Genomic DNA, 27,894 nt, shown 5'->3' on the forward strand with positions numbered 1-27,894 from the left:
TTTCCGGGCGCTGTTTGGTCCTTGTACGATCTGTTACACGGTTTGTTTTTCCACAACCGCCTTTAAAACTTTGCCGAAAGAAAGAAACACAACTCCAATCACTGGAAGTTACTTTTGCAGCTCGACAGTATGACAACGCTCTGCGTTGTTTCTCGTTTGTAAAGACGGAACTCCGAGTTTGGGGGGGGAACAGAGAGAAAGACGCCGTGTCTCGGCCCGCCTCTGGAGTATTGAATGTGAATTGAAGTCCAACTAATGCTAACGTTTATGGTAAGATTTGATGTTTCTTGCTGAAATGAACAAGTGTTGAGTGGTTCTATCGGCTGTATTCGTTCAGTAACTAACATAACCGAGTTGTCTGTTACTTCTCTGTCAACACTTACCCACAAACTTATGAACCAGTAGGGTGCAGGGATTGTACTGGCGAGTTTGACAAACCCATTTGTTTTTAGCAAGTAGGTTAGCTAGCATTTCAAGTCAGCTAACTTAACGTATGCAGGTTGTTTCGTAGTAAAGGTCAAACTCTACATTCAAGTGGAAAAATACCTTTATATTCATCTAAATGCCTTAAACAACTATCGTAATTGCCTCCTGAACTGCTCTGGATGTATTGCAAGTGTGCACACGTGACTTGTGAATGGAACACTGTATACTTGTTGTCCAGTGCAGTGATGGAGGCTCTGATACTGGCATGATAATCTGTGTAGTTATGCAGCATCTCTCAGGGTTTATGAGTAATAATTCGCGTGATCCTGGTCATGCAGTGTGTGTGTGTGTGTGTGTTTGAAATTGGTGTATTTGTGTGTGTTTTAAGTCTATTTGGTATAATGGGAGTTATCATTAATTCATTTGTCCGCTATCACCGTGGTTCTCAAACTGTGGTACAGGTTCCTCTGGTGGAAAATCAGAAAAACTCTTCTTACTTCTAGTGATGGGACAATAGAGGACATTATCACTCATCGTGATAAAAGTCACTTACAATAAGTTGATTGTGGTGAATTTCTGTTATCATGATAATCATGAATGGAGATTAACATTAATATTTCACATGAGTGATTTGAAAAAAACTTTCCAACTCACTAACATGCAGTCCTTGTGATTTCTTTTTTTAATGTGCCACAACAGAGAGCTACATCTTTCCTTGTGACTTATTAATTATTAAAATTAATTATTTTCCACTAAAACAGTATGTCTCATCTGCAATGTTTCTGGACAGCATAAGTGTAGGCCGAAGGCTATGCCTGTTTACGTTTAAAATTATATTAATACCTTTTTTTTCTCTCCAGTCATTGCAATAATATAATGAATCTCAATTATTTTGGTCACAATAATAATCGTTGTGGGAAATTTCTTTTAAATACAAGTACTGTATATACAAGGGCATGTGATCAGGGTGGAGCTGAGAAACTTTGACCTGACTGTGTAGAAAATGAAACAAAAAACAAAATAATAAATTAAATAATAATAATTAGAGTCACCTTATCTCTTGCTCCATCTTAATCTAATTTTGCTATACCAGTGTCTGAAGTATACTATATGTGAGGAAGAGGAGGATGATGAGAGAGCAAATGATCTCATTGGGAATAAATCAGCCTCCCGTGAAAAGTATGTAGCTGACTTTGCAAGGTAATGAATAAAAAAAGGGTATTAAAAGGTGAACATTGGTGGTTTAATGTGGGATGCACAGTTGTGCTGTATTTGCTTAAACGTGGGGTGCAAAGCTTCACATGCATCTCAAAGAGACGCGTCTCTCATCAGCAATAAAACAGTCCTGTGTCCAATCCAGCTGGAGATGACACCCATACAGTCCACTGGCCAGGCATGGGGATAATGTCTGTCATTACCTTAGTGTCCAGAACCCTGAGCGTAGTGCCTCTTTCTCTGCATCTAATATCCAGTTTTTGCACCAAACAAACACAAAGCAAAGTCCTGGGCTGTGTTGTGAGGTGAAACACATTTTTTTTGTTCTCAAAGTAAAAGATGCCTGTTTCCTTGTTACCTTTCTTAGACGTTACAGATGGGCTTCACCTGAGCTGAAATTGAGCCACACCTGGCCGTCCATCTTCTCCATTTGAAACCATGGCAGAGAGTTTTTTCAAGTTGGAAGATGAAGTCCTCCCCAGTTTCCTCTGTGAGTCTATGGACAGCTTCAGTGGCCGTGCCACATTGGGGAATGTGACACTGGGCTCAGGCCCAGGTCAACCAGTGGCCGCGTCTACAGTGGCCAAAGTCAGACCCAGATTTGATCTAAGGTGGGTGCTTTGCTGGATTTTTTTTTTGGACAGATGTGATTCATTTGTTGTGACACAGCATATTTGAGTAGTGCAGAACTGGATCCAGAAAATATTCCAATGTTTGTGTTTTGATATTTGTTTTTGCCAATTGGGCAGACGTTGTTCAGGTCAAATGTGTTATTTTATCGACAAACAAAATGAATTTGTTTATTATAAGGAGCAAAGAAACCAGAAAATATTTTAAGAAGCCAAACACTCGGAGAGCTTTTTATTTGTAATTATATAAAAATGCTTGACCTGATCAAATTAATTATCAAAATAGTTGACGATTAATCTCTTTGTAGATTCTCATTCATCTATGTTTTGGTCATCCAATATAACCACCATTGTATAACCACAGTTGGTTGCAATTGGACTTGAAGATTCTAATGAAAAAACGAGAAAAAGTCCAGTTGTGTTTTGGATAATCGTTTAATTGTTGCTGCCCTACTATTTTATTAACTTATTTAGCACTTTCCATGATGTTGAGCTATTTATTTTGTTAAAAGCAGTTCTGTGTGCTGTTGCTTTTTATAGAGAACATCCTGATGAGTCATATCTGGATGACAAAGATTTGAAGCGATCCAGCTCACAGTCATGTGTCGGAGAACAGCCTAAATTTGCCCTCAGCTTTAAAGATGACATGTGAGTGTTGAGCAGCTTTATGCTTTGAAATGTTAATTGTGTCGTGATTTTTTTTTTTGGGATTAAAATGAGCCTTTTAAATTTATGCAGAACTTTGTCAAGTAGCCAACCGAAACATTTAACTTTTTGTAAGCAATGTGTTATATGTAGGTTTAATAAGTGTTTAAAATTAAGTGTTTGTAAATGTATCACATTCAGCAGTGTGGAAAACAGTCAGTCATACTCAAAATATATGGCTATGTTGTAAGTGTAAGAGTTAATGTCTGTCTTTTATGGAGTTTCATTATATAAAATCATCAATCAATCATTCTTTATTTATTTAAACAGAACTTCTCATAGAGATAAAATGTATCAAGTGCTTTATGTGTGTCCCACACTGCCACATCCACACACCTCAATTTACACACCTAAAACATTAACCCTTGTGCAACCTTAGGGTCATTTTATAGCTTTACATCTTAATTTTGTCTGCGTTAATGAATATGGCATGACATTTGCCAAATGTTTGTAATTTTGTTATCTTTTAAGAATGTTTACTTCTGTTCTTTTGGCTTGTCTCTAATACACTGTCAGTCAAGTAGTTCCAATATTCACTTTGTATGTAAGGCTTCCCCATTGAAACCCATTTTTGCCATTTTCTTCACTGTTATTAATTATGTGTGTCTTTTATACTACATGTCATCTTCATTACAGGGAAAAAGCAGATGACTTCCTTGCAGCTCATCGTATTTCAGACATGCTGGTGAAGATTAGTCTGGATGAGAGTGTTCCTCAAAATCAAGGCACCAAGATGAGTTTACCTCACAAACAGGTGGGCTCAGTCCACTGCTGGCCCACAGAACTCGAAACCGGTAAATTCTCCTGTTTCTGTCCAGTATTGACTAATTCTATTTCCTAACCAGAACACCACATATATGAATTGTAGGCATGTCTTAGGTGATTCTAATGGACCTTTTTCTCACAGATCTTTCAACAGGACTTCTGACACTTCCCCATTTTGGTCATAAAGACAGAACCAATGCTAAGGTACCAATCTTGTTAACCTTAACCTTTGCAGTTTTGTCCAACCACCCCACCATCATTTTTGCATTAACAAGATTTGCAAAGATTAAGATGAAGATTCTGTTTTTAAATATGATATAGAATTTTATTTGCAAATCTTATTTTTTCTATATGCACTCAGGCGGTACCAGCTGCAGTTGGAGAGGATGGTGTGCAGAGTGAGGGAATGGACAGTGACCATTTCAGTGGCAGTAACTCAAGCTTCCTGGCTAATGAGAAGCTCATGTCTTTGAACAGTGACCTGACAGGTATGACTCAGCTGTCTCTGCTTTTAGTCTTGCAGAAATAAAACAAGATTTGCTGACATGCCTTTATATTGCAATTATGTTTTTGGTTCTCAGATGATGACACTGACCTGAACAATTTGCCTGATGAGCTGGAGATGTACTTCAATAAGCTGGTTCCTCCTGTCATGCAGAGAGGCAGAGTGGAAGGCCAGGAGATCCCTTCAACTGTAAGACACTTGCTCTCATATCAGATAAAGCAATGGTCTTATCATAACCTGTACTTTTTTATTTCTCAATATGCTGTGTATATTTTTACTCCTGTTCAACCAAATGCTGCTGTGCAGACCAGTGCACATCCTGCTTTCTGGAGGTTTCGAGTTCTTGAATGTCAGGTGTTAACAGTCCTACTTAGTCTGTATCCGCAGGAGAAATCATGAACATTTGGTTTCTCAATGTAAGAGAATATTTAAATTGAATGTACATTTTTAACCGTCATTCCCTTCATATCGAATTCACAGGGCCTGCCTGCTGCTGCTGCTGATGACTTATCAAACATACATTCTGCAGAGCCAGAACAGTACAGGAATCAGTTCCCTGATAACTATGATCAGGTGAGTACACTTGCTCTGAATGCAGTTTCAGTTTTTTAACAATTATGATTCAGTCATTACTCTCTAAACCCTTCAAAGCCAAGTATATATCCTGTACTCGTATTTCAGGAGGACTTCAGGATGCCTGATGTGCGTCTGGCTGCTACAGGTATGGACTCCTGTCCTGCCAGTGATGAGGACACTGAGGATGAGCTTGAGTCTGCCAGAAGGAGCAATTCTACCAGGACACGGCTTCTACCAAGCACCTCCAGACAATTGGTCAGAGATTATAGTGGCGGAATGAATAGTTTTGCCTGCCTCTAGTATCTCTAAAATGCACTGTGCTGTATTTTTTTTTCTTCAAGCAATTTATGTGGTTGTGTCCATGCATATCGACATGTTGGTACAGGTTGGAGAGAGTAATCGTCCCAGCTTCAGGCCAGGCTTAGAGGGAGGCAGTTCTGATGATGAGTCTTTCAGTGGCCGTAGTGGTCCATTCGTGTCTGGGATCGAACACAGACGATCTGCTGAGGGACAAGTCATCAACCCTCCTGTTACAGGTGGGTTATGGTTATGTTTGAATAATACATTATAAATGTTGACCGGTAGGCAGCAGTTTCTTTATCGATGTGTAGCAATTTTAAATGGCGTCAGTCAACATTTCCTTGCAGCCTTTGGATGTCCAGTTGAGTAAATTATGTCCAAATCTTTCTTTTTTTTTTTTTTTTTTGTGTGGTTCTAGGGGATGGAGGAGGTGGGGATGGAAGCAGTGGCAGTGAGGAAAATGGAAACTATGGGGGTGCTTCGACCATTCCTCTTGCATCGACTAACGTCCAGACCGCTTATGATGTCCTCCGTGGGCTTGGGATTGTGGGTAGCAGTGCTGCTGGTGAAGATGATGATGATGATGATGATGATCTAAATAATCTGGTTGTACAAGGAAGGAACAGCCTTTCCAGACACACTGAGGTGAGAATTACCCTCAATTTGGCCTTAAAAGTCTAACTAATAAAAAAAACAATTACCTTCTTACACATTTGTTGTTACAATGGTCACAACTTGCCTTGTAAATTATGTATATATTTTTTTAAAACATGACATTTAGCACTGCTGTACATGTATGTATTTTTTATTCATTCTCTTTACTTCATTTTAGAGATTGATTTTGAGCATATAATACATGACTTCAACCATCTACACACCTTTGTTCTCTTGTCGATTTGATTTGAATAGCACACGGTAGTATTCTGCAGTTTTTCCACTTCTACTCCTAAAGGGTTTTGTTGTCACACAGATGGGTGACCGGGTAGGTCCTGTGGGAACAGGGGAGGCCAGCTCTTCTCAGGGGGCATCACAGGGAACACAGAGGCTCTCTCCTGTGAACTGGAGCATGGTGCTGGACCGACAGGAAGCACTGGTGAGAACACATGTATTACAAAATGTACCGGTCAAAATGTAACTGGTCAGATAGTGAGCATTTTTATTCCTTTACACGGCATACATAAGCATTTTATATTGTGGTATGTGATTGCTTTTCTAATTTAAATAAATTGGTTCAATAAATTATTTATTTAAATAAATTCAGAGAAAAAAAAAAATGCACCTCATGTTTTCATAATATTGTGATTTGACATGAAAATCGCTTCCGTTGGATCCCAGGATGCCATGGGAAGCACAGAGCCTGGGCCCTCTGCTGACCGACTGCTGGATTCATTGTACCTCAGGAGTGGAACTGGACTCAGAAGACCCCAGGACTTTGCAAATGCATCCGTCTCGCATCTTCAAGGCACCCAGGGAAGCTTCCACCTCTCCCAGGTACTGCAGTATGATAGCCATGGATAATATGTTGTTATATGTACTCAAGATTACTGTCCAGTCAGAAGTCTTGAAATTAAAGTGTTCATTTAATGTTAGAGGTAAGATTAAGGGATTAGTATCTGTTTGCAGCTCTTTCTAAGTTTTTGTCGACCAACCTCCTCTAAGGTGCAACTCCCAGAATGCAGTGACATGGATGAGGATGAGGATGATGGAGAAGATGTACCTGATGGTGCCAGGTCCTTCTTAGGCATAAGGGGAGGGCCTTGCGGTGACGTTACCGCTGCTGAGGCCTCGTGCAGTGAGGATGATGCAAATCTCATGTCCACCTCTTTGGAAGCCAAGTATTTTTCCCAGAACTTCCACCAGGAACAAGAAGATTTAGACGAGTGGAACCACTGCCCAGACAGTCTGGAACAGGAGTTTCAACAAGGCAGGCTGTCTTTTTCTTTGAGACACTCAGTAATATCTCAGTCAAGTTAATACTTGATACTGGTTAATAATGTTATCACATTGTTTGTCTCTTTAGGTACCAATGCCACTCATAATGTGGTGTACCAGAATGAAGAGGGGCAGTGGGTGACAGACCTGGCATATTACTCCACCTTTGAGAAAGAGGTTGATGAGAAGAAATCAACGAATGCTGGCCAGTTTCAAAATGAGGACTTTGTCAGTGCAGGTATGCACTAAGTTCACAGTAATATGTGGAGATAGTTTTCTTGTGGTGTTTTTGTTTGCGCTAAATGCATTTACTGAATTGAAGATTTTGGCCCCTTTTCCTCCTTCACAGATGATGCTTTGGAAAAGATAGTTCAGGATCAAGAGGTGTTTGAAAAAGAGCACCAGTTCATACAGGTATTTAATACACTCCTACACATGCAAATCTAATTGGCTTGTATAAATAATTCATAAAAAAAAAGTTTAATAATGATCAAAGTTTATTGTAGAAGTGTGAAACATGGTCTTTTGTTTTTTATTCACATAGGAGGAGAAGATTGAACCGGCCAACAGCAACACTACCTTTCAGAGTGACTCCTCTTGGAAGGCGCCCACCAACAGTCACATCCTCATGAGGGCGTCCCAGGTCTCCTCTGACTTTAAGCAGGGGGACCAGAGTTACCTGCGACTCTCTTTCGGGCAGTTTTTTGGACAGCGCTCTGAAGCCTTGGGCTGTTTGGGCAGCATGAGTGAGGTGGATGGAATTAAACGGGTCAGTGAACTGTTTTTTTTTTTTTTTTTTTAATCGTTTTTTTTTTTTTTTTAAGGATTTTAACAAATGTAATCCCAGTGGCTGGGTTATTTAAAATGCAATCGGCAGGATTAGGAGAAAATGAATTGACACATTTGTTTCATATGCAACTTTTCCTCCTCTGAAATCATTTTCTGATATTGAGGGGTGTCTTGTTATGTTTATTGTGTAGTGTTTTGGGGGTGGTGATCATTTATTTGAAGGGACTCTCTCTCTTTGTGTTAGGTGTATTAAAAGTTTGTTTGTTTTCTAGCCATCCTTTGGTTACATCATCACCTCTCCAGAGAAGAGGGAACCATTTGCCCTGATTCACCCCACAGAGTTCTCCACTACAGACAAATCTCCTCACAATGATACCATGGAGCTCAGTGAAGCAGACCAAACCCTTAACCCAGGTTTGTCCACAGTACTACTGATGTTGAAGAATCATCATTGTTTATATAGCAGCACCTTTTGAATTTGTGTTGTGATACTTAAAAAAACAGTATCATTTTTTTATTTTATTCGCAGAGGACCTGGACAAAACTCTTGAGGCACCACATGGAAGAACATCACCCAAATGTGATATTAATTCACAATGCAGTGATCTGGAAGTACAGGTTTGTTGCTGATGTGCTAATATTTGCAAATCTCCCTTGGATCACACACAACTTCATTTTGTTTTCATTTTCTTCACATTTTTAGGACCCTGCTCTTGTATCTCCTGACCGTCATGAGGGTTCTTGCTCTGAGTCGAGCATGGGCAACCAAACCCTTGTCACCCCTGACAGTAATAGCAGTCAGCTGATGCTGAGTATCAGCACTATTGCTTCAGCCATTGCTGATGCGTCTATCAGCACTGACCCATCACAGCTGGCTGCCATGATCATGGAGCTCTCCAAGAGGAGTAAGGCAAGGAAGCAGATGTCTGCTGAGTCTGCTGGAGCTGCTGTCAGCAGCACAGAAGAACCTCTTTCTCCTAATCACGTAGGCTCTGTTTTTTTCCTTTCATTTTCACATTACTTTTACACAAATCAAATCACAGTTTAATCTAGAACTTAAATATGTGCACTCCATCATTAGAAATCTATTCATCTTTTTAATGGCCTTAATTGAAAAACATTTTAAGATATTACTCTTGTACTTGACAAAGGCAATTTACTCCTTGTGCAGACTCAAGTAATTTACAAATTATTATCTCTAAGTAAGATTCTCTAACAGGAATTTAATAAATGTAATTTTTTTTTAAATTTCTTAAAATATTGAAAATATAAAACAATGCTGTGTATCTACACATATCCCCTCTCAGCCAGAACAGAGTGCCTTGTTGGAGCAAAGCACCCATGTTGGAGAGTATAGTGCCTTTGACATGGAGAAGTACTTGAAAATGGCTGATGTGTCCACCACCAGTGACGCCTCTTTGGCACACACTACCTTTGACCTGACTAGATGGGCTGACTACCTCAGTCGGAAAGAACCTCAGTCAGGCTACCCAGAGGACCAGAAAAGCATGTCGATGGAGAGTGAGACTCAAAAAAGGCCTCCTGCTGTGTCCCATTCAAATGAACCGTCACCAGGTAACAAGGTTGAATCAAAAAGAAGCTCGATTCCTTGTCCTCGAACATCTATCAGCTCTTGCAGTAGATCTGTGGGATCAGGGCAGTCTTCCACACTCGAACCCCCTGCAGACAAACTGGTAGCTTTTGATAATACCACTTCTGCCACCAAGACTCGTACTTCCACAGGCAGGACTCCTACAGAAACTGGAATAAGGCCAGGGGATCAAAACCTCCCTGCAGCCGCACCTTGCCGGCCCAAAACCTCCCCAGGAAGAAAGAAAGGACAGTCCAGCTTGCCTAGCCTTAAAGGTCATTCTCCCCCGACTCAGAGGGTGAAAAGAGCAAGCCAGCAGCAGGACAGACACAGTATTTCTCCAGAGAAGAAATCACCACCCAGAAACATGGCAGCTACTCCACTACCATGTAGTTCAGTGGAGAAACAAGTTGGCTTCTCTTACCAAAACATCCAACCTCCACAAGACACTGCATTTGGTAAGTAAATACCTACTGTACCCAGTAGTTGTTTGGAAAATGGACACCAATAGTCAGACAAGTAGATATCAGCTCCTGCAGACATTATATATCATTAAGTGGTATACGAGACAGTATCATGATGACATTATTTTGTTTCTCAGAACTCCCAAAGGCTTTTCCAGAGCCTTGTGTGGAGGACACGCAGTATAACTTCAGACCGTCCACCTCTCCACTCACCCACTCCTCTCCAAGTCAGACCTCCATTCCCAGTGCTAATGGGTATTGTATCAAATGTTGTTTTACACATTATATAACATACTAATAATTGTTATAAAATTGCAATGGTTGAAGGTGCAGGACTTTAGAACTTTGAGCCAACATTTATTAATTTGCCTTTGTGTCGTCTGGTTTTCCTAGTATGGTGTCACCGTCTTCGTCCAGTGGAGGTTTAGCAGACAAACGTCCATGTCTTGACCTCTCTTCTCAGTCTACCTGCTCCAGCCCGAGTCTCAGCAGGCTCACGTACATCTCGATGAATGATGGCACTGTCATACCTACACCTGAGAGACAAAAGGTACCGTACAGTACAGTGAATGCTTTCTTCTGTAGGTAAAAAAAAAAAAAAGTTCCTTTCTGCATGATCAAAACTTTTAGTTTGATTGTTTTCTGCTCCACAGAACAACTGTAGCATGGCACTGAGCACCACCATCATCAGATTTAGTCCAACTCCACCTGTGGAACCAGATGAACAGTCTAACCTTGATAATCCATCCCTGCCTAAAAGCCTGGACCAGGTGCAACCACAGCACTCTAAAAGTCTGGACCCGCTACCAGCATCACAGTGTAAAAGCCCAGATCCCCCCCGCAGTGGTTCTGTTCTGAGCTGTACTCGCAGTCAGAGTGAATGTAACTACCACTGCCCTGGGGACAGAACTAGTGATCTTGCAGCTGGTTGCAGGGCCCACAAACATTTCTCTGAATCTAATGTAAGGCAGCTCACTAAAGTGGACTCGGGCTATTGTAGCAATCTGAACATTCAACAAACTAGAAACATCACTGCTCCAGAGAGCTCCCAGCAATGGGGAGTTGTCAGCTCTGCCCCTTCTTCTGCATATGCCAGTGGCCTTGGCATTCCTCCATCCTACTCTGAGGGATTTCACTATGTGCCCATCCCCAGCTTTAAGCCTCAGTGTGCTGGCCTCACTGACCTTCCTCACCAAGGAGACATGCAGTCCCTCCTTACTGGACGCCCCCTCTACAACTCCCAGCTGCCTCTGCAGTATTTGGGATCTGAAGTTCCATTACATCCCAGTGCTTATCCTGTAGGAGCAGCAGGCAATGGTCTCTACAGTGTGCCCTCTACAGGCATGTCTTATTTTTCCTCTTGGCAATTTATAAAGGTTTAAAGCCATATTAGAAAACCATTTGTATGTCAAAAAAAATGCTGATTTAACAAATGGAATACTTGTTAAAATGATTATGCTGCTTCTTTCATTTTATCAGGGCCTCTGGGCATTTCTGCAGCTGTTGGCTCTCATCAGCTCTCCAGAGCCCATCAGAACCAACAGGACATTGCACGAATGGCAAAACCCTACAGTCACTTTGATACAGAGCCACTGGTGACGGGTGGACTAGATGATCTGAGAGGTAGCAGTGGTCTTATTAATTAGAAGGTTTCAAAATATTGTTCCTGTTATTGATATTGGAAGGCACAGTGAGTTTTGTCTGTTTATTGTTTATACCTTAACTAATCATATCTCCAAGCAGCAGCAGCAGCTTGTTAACAAAGACAATTATTTTCATGTGCACAGCAGAAAGAGCTTTGAATCTCAAGTCTTTGCATCTCATTATCTTCAGTCACAAAAAAACTACATGTCTTAACCTCGGCCTCTGCATGGAGGAATAGCAACACTTTCAGCTATCGCTTATCCCACTGTCATCCCCAGGCCAAGTGGTTGTACCAGGGGAGCTGAGCTTCCCTCATGCCTGTTGTGTAGGCATCGCTTCACAGACCTCCCTCAGCCTCTTCAACCCCTCTGAGAGATGGCAGCAAGTGTCAATCACTGTCACTAGCCTGGCTATTGATGGAGAGAAGGTGAGAGGAGACCATGGGTGAAAGTGATGACGAGTTATATGCCGTGTCAATGCACATAGACATGCCCCCGAGACTCAGAACTGAATTTTCATCTATGTTCTTGTCTTCAATATCATATTTCACAGGTGGATAGCTTGCCTTATCAGTGGCTGATGGTAAAGAACAAGACGATCATTGGGCCAAAGGGTACAGAGGAGCAGAAGGTGTTGTTCATACCACCACAGCCTGGTGTTTACCAGTGTGTCCTCAGTGTTTGCTCGTGGCCTGCGTCTGCTCAGACTGAGGTGGCTGCCAGGGCTTCTATCTTTGCTAAAAGGGTGGTGTTGGTTGCCATAGCAGAGAATCCTACAATCGAGGTGAGATAACACTTTTAACTGAAAACTAACTTCAGCGACCCACGAATAAAACTCAATGTTTTTAACAGTAAATCTGTAAAACTGCTTCATTAGTACTTTTTGATTCTTAGGTGGAGGCAAGCAAAACTGGCTTTTTGGATTTTGGAGACCTTTCTGGTGGCAGCGTCAAATCTCTTCCTCTCAGACTGCTCAACAAGACTCATGCCACAGTTCCCATCCGCCTGGTCATCAGTGCAGTGAGTCAGAGTATTTGTCTTCTGCATAGTCTTTGACCACTATAGCATCAGTAATGTACACATACTTATTCACAACAGTAACGCAGTGACCTCCAGTGGCAGCTGGATGAATCCTACCGTGTTAAGGCTAGAACACAGGTGCATGATCAGCTTGGGTTTAGTTTAGGGTTAAAACAGCCTGTGAATTTTCAAGTCAACTTAAATGTATCCTGGGTTTAGACCACATCTAATCTGACAACAGAACATCTAAATCTAAATGTTATCTAAATGCTTTCACATAATGGAAATTAGAGCAGCATAATGACATCTTTAAAAGCACCATTTAAAAGTAATTTAATGTGATATAGTAGAGGCATAGTCGACTTCTATAATGGTTTTGGAAACCTAAGTATTTTTTTTTCTTTTTTGCTTTACTGCACGGCATGAATAAAACTGTACCAGAGGTTGACATACTGCACGGCATGAATACAACTGTACCAGAGGTTGACATTCTGAAACTTAACTCCCCCAGAAGGCTACAGCGTGGCGATGTTTCAGCTTTTCCAAGCACCCTGGTACCATGACACATGAAGCAGCACAGCAGGGAGGACACATGACCCCAGTGTCTTCCCCCTCAGTGATGAGTCATGTGATGCCTGCCAGCTATGGAGAGGTCAGCTGCTAAAACGTCATACCCTTTTTTTATTTTGTGCTTCACTTTTTGGTATGATAAATTATGGATGTCACAGTTTCAGTTGCTTGATAAATGTTCTTTTATGGGTAAATAACAGGATCCACCAAGCTTTGTGGTCTGGGTGCATTTTAAAGCTCCTGAGAAGTACACAACTTCAGGTAATTAACCTTAACTAAATATTGTACCTTAATACCTTTTCAGTAATGGGACGTTTTAATGATCAAAGGATAATTAGAAATGTAAATATAAGTAAAGATACATTTTGTTAACCTCAATTATTTTTTCTGTGGTTGTGTTTTTCAGGAGAACTTGGTCCGGCCGATGAGTATGTTGCTCGAGTGGACATTGAACTGGACTCTCCTGGTCCGAGTCATGTCATTTGGAGCATTCCACTCAGCGCCAGGTCTGGAACCGCAAGGGTCCATGCTCCTAAAGACCTGCAGGTAGTCGAGCTGCCGCACGGCTGTTCTCAGATTGATAGTGTAGCGCTGCTCACTTCTAGTACATGACGGACAAAACTACGCTTTGTGTTTTGTGAAGCTTTAAGCTTTTGCTCTACAATTTACTTTCTACTTTATTATTACTTTTTTTAAATTTACTAGTTACACCTGTCTTTCACCTGTTTTTGGCATCTGAAGGATCAATGGTGAACTGTGTCATGTGCTCTTTTGTCCAGACTCTGAGCCTGTCAACTCCACTGGGTAAATCCATTAAACAGACTTTGCCATTGAAAAATGCCGGAAACATAAATGTGCAGCTGAAAATTAAGGTAATTCTGACTTTCCCTTTTCTCATTAGATGTGTGATTAGGGTAGAATATGTCACATATAGGGACATGTCTCTTTCTCATTTTCTGACGCAGAATCAGAAGTTCTGTTACTATGACAGATTTCCATTATTCATTGTTTTCCTGCAGTTCATATTTTTGTGGCATGCCTGAACCAAATAATAACAAAGATACTTGGATCTGGAGAGTGTAGATACCGTAATGCCCCCTACTGTTGTGTATACTATATATCATATTTATGTAGCTAGACTAGTAGGTAATTCTAATGTATATATTTTGGGGTTAAATGGCTTCAAAAGGGTTCTTGTTTGGTCCACTGTGACCTGCAGGTGTCTCACAGCTGCTTTCACATGTCTACCTGCCACATATGAAAAATAGTTTCTCCTGACACAAAAAACAACCACAGAGAAAAATCTGTCAAATCCCCCAAACACTTTGTGTGTCACACTCGATGAGCAAAAGGTTTCACTGAAAATAATTGTATGAGAGGAATGGAAATGGTCTCCTTTAATCCCCACATACTTGGTTTCATGTTTATCTTTCCTCCTCCAATTTTCTTTCTCTTTGCACCCCATCTCGACTCATCTGTCAAGTCTGCTTTCATCCATTTCTACTGCATTTTACTCTGTGTTACCTCCTCAAAGTGCTACCCACTCTTGGTCGGTCCAATTTTGGCATCTTCTCAATATTTTTTTTTCCCTCTTTCTTTTCTATGTGTATAGAGCAGTGATGTCGAGGGCTGTTTCTGTGTTACACCTGAGGAGCTGTTGCTGAGAGAAGGAGAGGAACAGGAGATCACTGTTTCCTTCAAAGCGCAAGACAACAGAAAATGCAGAGAGAGGTATATAAACAATTGGTACATTTTCATGCACGTGAAAGCACACAGTCGGGTTTTCTGTAGGAATCACATATGTCCAATTTCAAAACTGGGTTACAGTGATTGAAGACAGCTAGATTTGTCCTGAACGAATCTCATGTTTTGGTCATCTTTATGTATGTGACTAGAGTAGAGTAAAGATAAGGACATATTTATGTGAAAATGGTACCCGAGGATGAAATTAGACAATTCAATTACTTGTTACCTCATATCATTGTATCATACAATTGTAAAATCAAAATCTTACACTAGTAGTAATTTGCTAATGGATTGAAGAGCAACATGTACATGTGGGATTTACATTGTAACCTTCCTACTATACCTACGCCATTAATTTTCTCATTTACCATGTGTTTTGGTAAAAAGTATCACATTAAGACATTATTGTCTCTTGCTTTCAGGTTCAATTTTGGATGAACTGCAAACACACATCAGTCTTAAATACGGCAAAATGTGTCCCATGCTCACTGAGAAAGGTATATTCACTCACTGAAATTAACCTTTTTTTTATGTTGCAGTCTTCTCACCATATTGGTGTTGCCATCAGGCCCTCAGTATGAGGTAACCCTGAAAGGAGAAGTTGTCCCGGAGGATTGTGGGAAAGCCACCATTCCCTCTGCTGCTGTCCTTGGTCCTGGTCAGGCTAAAGACATCCCACCCATTCTGTCAAATAAACAGTTCTTAGCTTGGGGAGGAGTCACTCTGGGACGAGCTATGTAAGCAATTTTTCAGTCTTTCAACCATTTATTTTATTACTTGGTTAAAAAAAAACCACTCACTAGACATCAGTTATTCATTGGAACGTAATCAATAAAAAAACTCGAGGCCCAGTGGTCCATCTTATTCTATTAAGAGTTGTATAATGTTATTCATGGGAAGGGGCCGAAGGTATCCACTGGGGATACTATTCCTCAGAAGTTATTTCAACATAATGCACAATTTGTTTACGCTCGTTAAAGAAAGGTGAAGTACAGGGAGAATTCAGACAGTTTAATCCCTTCAGTGTCGCATGCATTCTTTAGGTTTGACTAGATTCATGTTTGAACTTGCTATTCTAACAAATTAAGACACTTGGATAACACAATTTCGTCCACATGAATCGGCAGGTAGTTTTACTTACTTACTTTAGAGAGGAACTATGACTGCTGTTGAATCATATGACCAATAGCTCTTTGTGTGTTTTTTTATCTTTAACTTTTTAATTTATCTGTTTTATTTTATCACAACGTTTGTGTTTGATCTATCTTCTTATTTAAGATGTGACCTTGAGTGTTTGAAAGGTGCTTATAAATAAAATTTACTTTTATTATTGTTGTTTTTCAGCCAACAGAAGCTGGTTCTAAGGAACAATTCTCCCACTGCCACACAGCAGCTACGGTTGCTTATTCGTGGTCAAGACCAGGACTGTTTTCAGGTAAACTGTAATATTTGAAAACTGTTAAATGCCTTGTTCAATATATCCTCCTATCCTGTATTTGTTTTTTGAAATCCTTGTTGGACAAGGTTATTTTTCATTTCCCACTAATCTTGAGCGTGTGAGTCTGGGATTTACTTCAAACATTGTGATGTACTTTATGGCACTGTAGGTGACCACAATCAGTTTGATCCCTGCACCACTTAAACCTAATTAAAAAGGTTACAAATGTATGACCTTTGTTACTCCCAGTCTCCTCATATATAAAACCATCCATCATCTACCACTTTATCCTCCACATGAGGGTTGTGGGTCATTGGAGCCAATTCCAGCTGACACGGGGTGAAAGGTGGTGTACACTCTGGGCAGGTCGCCCGTCCATTGCAGGATCGAGCAACGAACAACCATTCCCTCTCACACGATGGGCAATTTAGAGCGTTCAATTCACCTCATGTCTTATAGAGACTATTTAAATACTGACTGCATGATTTTTTTCATTTAGCTCCAGAGTATGTTCAGCCCAGAAGAGCGTCTGACTCGTCATGGCGAGCTATCCATCCGTCCCAGGGAGGATGTGGCCATACACCTGCTCTTTGCTCCCACCAGAGTGGCCTCCATGTTGGCCAAGCTGGAGATCAAACAGTCGGGGGTCCGACCTTCACAGCCTGGGGTCAAATTCACTGTGAGGATGGTTCCCTGCAATTTTTTTTACTTTGTAGTTTGATAGATTGTCGTACGTTATTGAATTGTTTTGCTGTATTTGTCATCTACAGATTCCACTGTCAGGTTATGGTGGGACCAGCAACATCATCCTGGAGGACCAGAGGAAACGGGCAGACAGCTATGTCGCAACAATGACTGACATCGCAGTCGGTCGTGTCAGCAAAGTGTGTCTGTGCGTGAGGAACACAGGCTCTAGGGCGGCCTTCGTCAAAGCTGTGGCCTTTTCTGATGTGCAGACGCGATCTGTTTTGGAGCCGTCTGTCATCAGCCTGGCGCCCTCACAGTTTGTGCTGAAGGAAAGGACACAAGAGGTAGAGGAGAGCCAAAAGAAATCCCTTGTACAATAACTAACTGATGCAGAAAGGACCTTAAGAAAAATGAAACATTGATGATTACTGCATTTGTGCTCTTGTTCAGTAATTGCATGTTTGTGTTTTTAGGTGATAACTGTGCTCATGAAGTCCACACAAAGAGAACAGAGCCTGTGTCAGTCAGCCAATACACTGCTGGCTACAGTCTGTCTGTTCTGTGGAGATGAGGTCTCCAGGCAGCAATACAGGAGGTGAGAACCTTTTATTAAAGTTTAATAGAGTTCTGTATTTTTTTTTTTTTTATTCTTTTGAGGTAATATTGTTGGCAGTTGTACAAAGTGTCTGCAGAAAATATGTCCACAACGACCCTGAAAACCCATCCTCCCTCTCAGCTTCCTGATGAAAACTGTAAGAAACATCACATATAAACATCAGGGTGGAAAATAAGTTACATTTTTGCCTTTGCTCTAGTTGGTTTTAAGTGGATGGGATGCATGTAGGGAAAAGGTAGATGTGAATATTATTTGATCAAACTAAACCCACATTGTCTAAAGTAAGCAGTTTGGGATTTTGAAGAGTTATAGTCTAATAATGGTTTTACAAGCCTATTGTTTTCTCAGATGATTTTCTTCATACCAAATTAGTTCTAGACTGTGAGGATTAATGTGTGTGAGCACATTTGAGATCCAATCACACAGATCACTCGGCCTCTACCAGACCCACTCTCCCTCAATATGTCTTGTGTGTGTCCACACTTGTACTAATATCTGTCCAGCTGTGACTGGATCACTAATTATTGTACTAATTAGATACTGTTGACAGCAGGTCTGAACCATAGCTATAGTAAAAAATGTTTGTTTTCTTTGTCCTTTTGTTGATTTTTGAACCAAGGTGCATCAAAATCACTAAACTTCACCATGAATGTAGTGCCTAATGAAAAGAGAAATGCTCTCTACTTGCTTTCCTTTTGTATTTAATCTCTCGAAATCATTCAGAGCTGACGGTCATGAATTTGTTTTGGAACGAGCACAGTCTTTCTTTCTTTCTTTCTTTCTTTAAGTCATTAGCATTGTGTATAAAACAACCTCATTGCATTGTTCCTATAGTAGGCTTTTGAAAAACAGGAAATTAAATAGTTGACATTTACCTGATGAACACATTTTTTTTTCTGTTTTGACAATAAAAGCCATAATCCAGTTATTTTCAGTATTACTTTCAAAGTGTTGTTATCCACTCTTGGCTTCATATGCCCATAAAAACAACAAAGGTTCTGTTACATTTCATAAATCTGATGATTATGGATGGTGTTAGTTTTCTACCCCTTCCTTTTAGCAAGTTCCTGTTTTGTTCTTTCAGATTGCTTCAGAACAAACCAGAGGCTGCGCAGAGGGCTCTGTCTGAGAACAGTCTGCTGAAAAACATCGACTTCAATGAGAAGTTCCTGGGAGAAGAAAATGTTACAGAGAGTAAGATGGAATTATCCTGCTGAGCAAAAAAGATCAGATCTGTGTTTCAACATATGATCGAGAAAAACATGATACATTTTGTTACCATGGTATTAACAATTTTGATATGCCATCCTTGGAGCATTCGGGAACAACTTAGCTGGAACTATCGCTTAAGTAGATGTAAAGGAAATGCAAGAAACTATTAATATGTAAATTGCCTCTATTTTTTGGTCCCAGTAGATAAATGGTTATGGGCTGTATAATACAAAATCCCCAGTTTAGTTATAGCGAGGTACCCTTACTCTTTGTTTCTTGTCATACCATCTCTGTATGAGTTATTATAAAGTGTACTTGTTAAAGGACGATGTATTTGCATCATTTTAAAGGTTGTTCAGGAAAGGCATTTTAAATATTTATGTTGTTAATACACACCACCAAAACCGTCTCAAACTAACGCTTTAACTTCTTCTGTAGCCTGCGACTTGCCCCAGCGGCCGAATGAAGCCCATATCTTCTTTGGCAATATGAGTAAAGTGGTGGTGTCTTTGCTGGGAAGTACAAAAAGCACAGACTGTGAGGAGGGAGACGACATGGAACTGCAGCTGCCCTCTGCACAAGGTTCAAAGACGGTCAGGTACTGTCCAAGTCATCATTTATCATGTGCTGTATTTTTTTTCTGGTATTGGGCCAATACTGATGCAAAGTTTTCACTCCTACTGTTATCACACAGTGCTGCGAGTATTGAACACAACATTGTTCTTGTGTATTTCCCAGTGGTTTGGCAAATGGCAGCGTGTCATTGGATGTGCTGCCAGTCAAGGGTCCCCAGGGTCCAGCAATGAGAGTGACTGAACCCTCCATAAAGGTAACATACACTCTCTTCAATGACTTGCATTATTTATTTATTTACATGTTTCACTGCGATTTTCTTTGGTAAAAGAGAATCTCCCTTTCTGAATGTTGGTCTTTTTTCCTCCTCAGTCTTCAGAGCCGTTACACCGACAGTCAGAGTCCTGGACCATCCATCCAGAACAGCTTATCCTCACTACTCCTACCATCAGTGAGTAGAATCTTGATGTCAAAAAGATCCTTATTATGTGAACTTTTATTGTATCTAACGTTAACTTTGACTTCTACTTCAACATATATTGCATGTATGCTAGTTATTTTGGGTGTGGTTGGTGAAACTACAACCCACAATGGAATGACTCTGCTATTAAATATAACATTGTAAGTAACCAATTTTTTTTTTTTGTTGATGTTTTTCAGCTGGTGCAGCTGCTACCAGTCATACTCGGATCCATAACAACACATCAAGAGAGTTGAGCTTTGATTTGTCCTGGCCTGCTCACTGCCTCACCATCACACCTCAGCACGGAGTTATTGAGCCTCAGTAAGAAAACAGTAAAGTCTATGATTGAAATCAAACAAGGAACATTTTGACAACTAAAGTCATATATATATATTCAGAAAGTGGATCAATTTCAGTTCAATTTTAGACATGCCTAAAAAAAATGGAAAAGAGAGAGAAACTGTGGTCCTAACTCTCCCCAAACTGTTGTCTTTACATTATAATTGTTTGCCCCACAGTTGTTTTTTAACACTTTCCCAGCTACAGTTATATTTTGTGAAAAGGGGAATATCTGTTTGCTTCAGACACATTTTAATAGGAACATCTGTGTGATTTTGTAATTTTTCTTATTCCTTTATTTTTGTAAACTAAGGTGCCATCTGCAGATTTTGATCAGCCCTAACCCCTCACTAGCAAATAAATCTGCCCTGCTGCCATGGAGTGGACAAGTTTATGTCCAGTGTGATGGTCAGCAGAAGGTATGGAACACATTTGACACAACGTGCAATTTTTTTTTAAGCAAAGACTGAGTTGGATTGTGAGAATTAACCAAAATGTGACCACTGGTATAGTTTATTAAGGTCCAGATTCGTCAGGACCTGGCTCTGGATGTGTCCGCAACCCCAGCAGATGTGACGCTGTCGGCCCTGCCTCCTCACGCTGCCACTCCTGTGCCTCCTGTGGTCAGGCTCCCCACAAAACCCTTACTGTCCCTACAGAGCCCACAGACTCCTGAGACGCCTCAGGCGCTGGTGGAGATCAACAACAGAACTATTGTCTTCCCCACCACTCCCTCAGGGGAAACATCAGGTAAGAACCAAAGTGACCAGGCATTTTTATTTCTATTTAAATGTGAGCTTTACACAAAAACTTTATAATCAGTAAGGAACAATAATAACTTGCATGAAGTTTGGTGTGACATACTGGTTTGTAGTTGTAGTGTGTAGCGCTGCACAGTGTGTGTGTATTCCTGTGGGAGACTCACTCTTCTTATTCTCTCCATTGCTCCGCTACTTCAGAAGCCCAGCTGGAGGTGCAGAATAGGGAAGTAGAAGTGAGGTGGTACCTGTCATCATTTGCCCCACCATATGTCAAGGTACTCTTGTCTCCATTATCGCTTTCTTCTCGCTACTCTTTTGTTCCGTTTGATGTTTTTGTTTACTCCCTTTATCGTGCGTCTCTCTCTCACCAGGGAACAGATGCTTTAACTGTTCCAGTTTCTTTAATTACATTTTTCTTTCAACTTTAAGATCAGCTCGTCTTTTCTTTTTGGTGGTGTTGATTTAATCTTGTAGCTGTTACTCTCTGACTATTGTGTGATAGAAGTGACTTATAACGAGCTGTGCACCCTTTTCTTTCCACAGGGAGTTGACAACACAGGAGATGTGTACCGGGCCACGTACACTGCTTTCCGATGCTCCAGGGTCTCGGGAACTCTGGGAGCACATGAAAAGATGCAGGTGTGCACTGGTGTTTAGCTAGACCTGTTAAGATCATTCAGAGCACATCAGTTTATACATACAGTATGGGTTATTCTCAACACAATGTCATGATGCCTGTGATTGTAGCAGAGATGCAGATGAACATTACCACAATTTACTGAACAAATGCTGTTGTAACTGTTACTCTATTATGAAAACAAAAACTATATATAAGTAAACAAAAATGGATTGCTTCCTTCAAAGTTATTCCTTGCTTTTTCCAGGTGCCGATCACTTTTCTACCGAGGGACAGAGGGGACTATGCTCAGTTCTGGGACTTGGAATGCCACCCACTGTCTGATCCTCATCAGAAAAGCAGAATCCGTTTTCAAATATGTGGCACTGTGAGGAATCTTTTTTTTAATTAGATCTGTGGGGTTTATAAATGGTAGATACCTGTTGGGTTTGGACAAATGTTTTAAAATGGTTGGATCTTGTAGCTATGTTCTGCTCAGCACTATTAATGTGACATGCTTAAGGACAATGCAGCTTGAGCTGTGCTCTACTGTTTGCCTTGGCCTTTGATTTTTCACAACATGCTGCAGCAAATATTTTGGGCTTAAAACAAGTAAACAAGTTTCACTTGAAGAGTTTTAATCTTGTCTAAAACGTACTTACCATAAATGATCTTCTGTTTAGGAAACACTTTAATTCTGAGTTTATTTAAAAACAGTCATAGTGTCATATCTAATCTCTTGTTTGCTCTCCTTTATCTGTGCTCTGTCAAATCCTTAACCAAACAAACATTAATTTTGCTTTTGCAGTGTTTAAAAATGCTCGTCCTCCAAGTCTACACAAAATTTAATTTCATCAACCATTTTTTTTTGCACAACAGACACTGATATGCAAAATCTAATTAACTTATTTCCCACTCAAACAGCTCACTGCTGATTTGTCCATTGGAAACGAAGACGGCGTATTTGGTTGAACCTTAGCTGTAGCTTAGTGTTATGTAAGTGACAGAATTAAGAAATAAGAAAAGTGGGTAGTGTGGTAGGAAGAAGAGCCACCCCGCTGAGATGGGCCTGCAGGCTTCACCAATCTGCTGCTTTAAAGTGAAGTGTTATGACAGACTCGGTTAACTTAAGAGCAGACGCTGCAAATGGGATGTCAGATAGATGGCTCTACTGAAGTAGGTTCAGTGGCTGTAATGGTAGTGCCTTTTGTAGTTTCTGTATTTCTGCTGTGTTAAATCCTTCGAATACTAATCTATGTCTCCAGTTTGAGAAACATGTCAGTCTGGTGTTGAACTGAATGCGTGATAATGGTCATATACATATAAGTAGCAGTTAGGAAGAAGGTATTTTTCAAATTATACTTAACTAAGTATGAGGTTTGAAGTAGTATAGAGATGGTAGTCATTTTTGTTTGAAGTTTTGTCTTATGTGTATTAAAGGGAATTAAGAGTGGACCGGTGGAAGGACCACAGGAAGGAGACAACACGCTAGTGAAAACGGAGACCACGGTCAAGAGCAGGAAGAGATCTGAGGCCTCAGCAGGCAAAACCAGGTAAGATGCACTGTACCCATGTCAAGTAAACATCACCAGGTATCATGGAGTAGTTGGAATCTATTTTAGGACCAGGAGATATTGAAAAATGATGACCTTTTTTCTTGTGTTGAGGAAGTTGAGATTTGAGTATGTCGATGACCTGGGAATGCATCATCTTCTGCCCGTGATTATTTTATGTATCCTGTTAAAACTTGTAATCCGCAGCCAGGAGGAGGCTGTGTGGAGAGGAGTGTATGCTCCACAGGATCTGTACACCTTCCCCGCCACACGAGTGGGTGAGTCCAGCACCCTGAAGGTCAGCATCCGTAACAACTCCACCAACATGCATGAGGTAAGGCGGGTCTTATTCTCATCAACACAGTAGTTTTTCCTCACCTAAAGTGGGCTCAGACTGTAGGAGTTTTTAAATCCATGCAGATTCAGAACAATAAGTGAGTAATGTTAAGCAAGAGAGAGCAAATGACGCGATGCCTGGGAAATGCAAATTCCAAGATCTCTATCTCACCAAAGACTTACTTCCCCAAGATCTCAAGGACAATCACTTGTTCAGATGCAGAGCGTGCTGCAAATCAATAAAAGTGGACGCCGTGGGAGAAGTGGCTCTTACAAGTCGCCCTCCCATCTTAAGCTGTGTCAGCACATTCAGCCATTGACTTTGAGTAAATTGGTCCTGGAAAGTCCTTGAAAAGTTTGATCTCAACCAAGGTGTGGGAAATCCTGGATTCATTACCTGACTAACTTTGTCAAGATCTCAAGAAGAAGGTGCAAACTGAGGCTACAAAATCTGCACCCTGACACATGTTTCCGTTCCATATTAGAAATAATTTGCATACTGAATATCGCATGTCTGTGTAAACAGGAAGTTGATTCTCAGCCCTGCAGTTGTTTTGCTTAGTTTCAAAAAGTTTGAGTGAGAGACAACGATGTTGAAAAGTAAAAATAAGGATTTTGGTTATGAAAACGACGAGGCAAAACAGAAAGTAAGTCTTAATGGAGTTCTTTGATAGTCCAGCCGATAAGAACCAATAAGGAAGCCAATGCGGTTAACTGCATCATCCTCTTCAAAGGCAGCGCTGGAGTTTTTAAACTGAAACAGAGCCTGTAGCAGTTTAAACTTCTCCATTGCCAGGGCTCTAAAATACCAGGGTAATGTGGATGGCAGATGTATTCAGAGCAGAATTCTTGACTTTTTGTTAATTAAATCAAAGTAATGTGGATGTAACCTGAATCAGGATTAACCCAGCTTATTATTTCTGTAGTCTGAGCCCAGCTTCACTGTAGCAGAAACTGAATTTCTGTATTATGTTCACTTATATGCAGTTTTATCTTTTCCAAAGAAGATGAGCTGTCAGAGACGGAGCAAAAACATTTAAATAAGTTGTTTTCTTCACGTCAGTCACTTTCATAGTTGAGATTTTAACAATGCAGATACAAGCTCACATTATACAGTACACACACTGTTGTTAATAGAAAGTGCATGATTGACTTTGTCTTGTATGAGAAATGTGTAACAACCACTAACAGCTGCTACTGTGCTGTGCATGGGTTTGATATGAGATGTCTGGCTTCTCTAATTGACTTGCAGCTGAGATTTGTAAACACTAAGGAGCCATTCTACATCAAGCATTCCAAATATTCCCTGAGGTGAGTCCAGTGCTTATTATTCTTCACAAACACTATCCATTCTGCACTTTTTAATGATGACAGCCCGCTGAGCCACCGGGAATCACATGTTTCAGGAATGTTTAGTAATCTTTGAAATGACGGCGTAGCTCTTTTTTTATTTGTTTGTTTCTCACTTCTTTGTTGTCGATTAGAAACCGATGTTTTTTTTTATAAAACTTGGTATCTTTGTTTTAATATTTAGCTGTTAGATGTGATACTATCTGTGAATTTACATTTCCCCCTCTGTGCCTGCTCACTGCGGGAGGCCGTGTGAGATTTTGGGACCTGGTGGATGATGTTACTACAGACTAAACGGTACACTTAAGGGCTCGAGGAGTACTGAGCTGTGTTGGCTGTGTTGCCCGTAGGGATGGGACGATATACGGTTTTATCACTTGTCGTGATTAAAAATCAGAATAATGACAAATCGGAAAACATTCAAATGTAACATAACTTAAATATGCTATGCTCATTGACATGCCTTTCCTAGTCTTTTATTTTGAACTGTGATAAGAGCCTGCATCTTCCCAGTCATTGTAGAACCTCATGATTTATCATGATCTTATTTAAGATTTTTTCACTTTCATTTTTGTTCATCAGACAGATTTTATCCTATATTTTTTTTATAGCGTATAGAAATTATTAATCGGGATAATCAAGATATTCAATGTTCACCTCGTCCCATGCCTAGTTGTCTGGCAACAGGTACTAACTGTGCTGTGTTTGGCTCATGAGGATCATGTTCAGAGTGGACAGAACATGATTTTCTCTATTTTTCTTTTTGAAAAAGCCAAAAATAATATACAGTACAATTCTATAGAAAGCACTCAGAAAGTGTACAACAGTTTAACAAATCAATTTCCGGCAGTGTCAATATACTCCCCTATCTGGCAAGGTTAACAAGCATTATTTAAAACAAATCCTGAATTGTGAAAATCTTGAATCGCCTACATTATATCCCCAGAAAATGTCAGTAATTTAAAGTTATGCTTCTCACAATCAGACAGACAAAATGCTGCCATAATCATAACCTCCTTGACATAATTAGTATTATGTGGGGAAAATGCATATTGGAATTGATTTACTAAATCAACAAAAACATTTTTTTATGTTATGTTGATACTGTGAACCTGACCCTGGCGTACAGTTGGTGTGCTATGTTTGTCCTGTGCTGTGTGTGGGTTTGTTGTAGCCTTGTGTTGACCCCAGCATGTTGAGCCTTGTGTCATCCACCCACCCACTGTTTATTTGTCATGATGCAACACTTTGTGTGCACATGGAGGAGTTTCCTTTTTCACTACAGTATCAATTCAGCTTTTTTTTTTTCTTTCTTTGCCCTAGCCTCATGTCATGATTCATGGCTGTGCAATGCTTCTCAAATTATAGTTTGTGGCACACAAACGGGGGGTCAATGAAAAATTTCCAGACTCATGAAGGCTCAGATTATAATATATGGTAAATTATTTTGTAATCTAAATCGTTCATAGATTACTTTTTAATTATTTATGTCAAAATGATTCCAGGAGAAATGCATCAGTGGCCCCCCCAGAGTTTGCTTTTCAGACCTTGACATCTGATATAGTTCAGTCCTCAGTATCTGCGGTCATATTTATGTGCTCTTAACATTTCAAATTGCAATAAATGATTTTATTGTGTAATGCCTGTAAATATTCTTTCCCACCCATTAGATCACAGCACTATCTGAAGCTACCCGTCCAGTTCAAGCCCAGCTCTCCAGGCGGACACGGCGGCTTGCTGCTCATCCAGTCAGAAACAAGTGGAAGTCTCGTTATCCAGCTGACTGGTGAGGCATTGCCTTGAACTCACCAGCTACCATCCTACGCCACCCCCTCGTACTGACTGGCAGAAGGAAAAACTGCAAAAATGCAGAGGATCACATAAAAAACTGGACTTGTCATCATATTTGGAAGTGTGGACTGAAGCTGATTAACTGGAAATGACTGAGGATCTGTAGGTAACATTTGCCTCTAGATAAGCCACAGGTGCCACGTGGAAAATAAGAATCAGTCTGCACCAGTCTGGCATTTCAGAAGAGTTGGTGATTATTTTTTGCCACTTGACTCTATTACTGGTATTTGCCTTATCCCTACAATGTGTCACACAGGAGCTTTTGTTGTTGCCAGTAGCAGTACCAGTCGGGATATGCTGGGGATTACTAAATCAGTCACTCAGGAATGCCTTTGTCTCTTGTTTGCTAACACTATAGTGATTTTCGTTTTTACACAGTACATAACTGAGAAGGAGCTTGGGAATGTTTTTGGGGTCAAAACCGATTGAAGTCATTTCCATTAGTCACTAACAAAACCACTTAAGATGGAATATTCCGTTTTACTTTAACCGTGTCTGTTGACATTTCATAGGATTTTCTTAATCCTGTGTGCTTGTGTGGTTTCTTCATTCAGATCCCACCTGCACAGTGGCCTTTGTCAGCACCATGTGTTCACTTGTTCCACACAGACCAATGCACTTGATTTAGTTATGATCTTGGAGGCTGGTTAATGATTATTATTATTACATGCTTAAAGAGTTTCCTCTGGTGGATTACTTACTTCAGCAGTTTGCCAGGCCTGCTTAGTATGGTTACCATGGTGAAACGCTGTTAATTACAGTTGAAGTCAGAGAAAATTAGCTCCCTGTTTCCTCTTTTGGCTGTGGGGCAAATGGCCAAAATTGCATGGGGGTTTGGGATTAACATCTGTAGTGGTTTTGTGTAGCTGGAGGGTTTAATTTCATGTGAGATGTTGTGTTAACCTTTTTTATATGACAACATTCTGGAAAGAGAGCACTAGTGTAGAGGATTGTTTTCATACACGTACAGCACATTTTAATATGAAGGCAGTGTATTGTTAATGGCTGCCCTCTTCATGCCCGGACAGCTATTCTAACATACTTTGATTTACAATTTGCACATGTTTAAATAGCATAATATTGTAATATATTGTTTGTACACATTTTAAATAAAACTTGTAATAAATAGCTTTACTTGTAGAATAATGTTCTATGCAAGAAATGCATGTGTCCTTTCTCATTTTCTTTCCTAGATCTGATGAGAATGTAGTGAAAAAAATAAT

General features: G+C 40.3%; 1 protein-coding gene across 2 annotated transcripts; it reads left to right on the forward strand.

Annotated features, from left to right (window-relative positions):
• On the forward strand, positions 1–27,799 carry cep192 (centrosomal protein 192). Of its 2 annotated transcripts, XM_058647482.1 has the most exons (52): positions 1–270; positions 2,009–2,252; positions 2,811–2,918; positions 3,612–3,769; positions 3,883–3,944; positions 4,102–4,228; positions 4,322–4,434; positions 4,726–4,818; positions 4,927–5,076; positions 5,207–5,357; positions 5,540–5,766; positions 6,092–6,214; positions 6,457–6,612; positions 6,781–7,045; positions 7,142–7,291; positions 7,403–7,467; positions 7,598–7,822; positions 8,115–8,256; positions 8,372–8,460; positions 8,546–8,827; positions 9,150–9,891; positions 10,035–10,152; positions 10,291–10,447; positions 10,551–11,238; positions 11,377–11,520; positions 11,820–11,968; positions 12,094–12,324; positions 12,435–12,560; positions 13,072–13,212; positions 13,331–13,391; positions 13,537–13,676; positions 13,910–14,002; positions 14,743–14,861; positions 15,416–15,613; positions 16,221–16,311; positions 16,814–16,993; positions 17,085–17,345; positions 17,475–17,596; positions 18,702–18,811; positions 19,268–19,427; positions 19,568–19,658; positions 19,775–19,853; positions 20,063–20,186; positions 20,518–20,623; positions 20,717–20,954; positions 21,164–21,240; positions 21,509–21,604; positions 21,850–21,969; positions 23,022–23,134; positions 23,342–23,468; positions 24,723–24,781; positions 26,491–27,799. In XM_058647482.1, exons 2-52 carry the CDS (start codon positions 2,080–2,082, stop codon positions 26,621–26,623), a joined length of 8,253 nt encoding a protein of 2,750 aa, XP_058503465.1. In that variant the 5' UTR covers positions 1–270; positions 2,009–2,079; the 3' UTR covers positions 26,624–27,799. The 2 variants fall into 2 exon arrangements, with proteins under 2 accessions (XP_058503465.1, XP_058503466.1); XM_058647483.1 differs by lacking the exon at positions 24,723–24,781.
• Positions 27,800–27,894: the final 95 nt, after the last annotated feature.

This window comes from Solea solea, chromosome 13, assembly GCF_958295425.1.
Source record: "Solea solea chromosome 13, fSolSol10.1, whole genome shotgun sequence".
NCBI classification, from domain to species: domain Eukaryota; kingdom Metazoa; phylum Chordata; class Actinopteri; order Pleuronectiformes; family Soleidae; genus Solea; species Solea solea.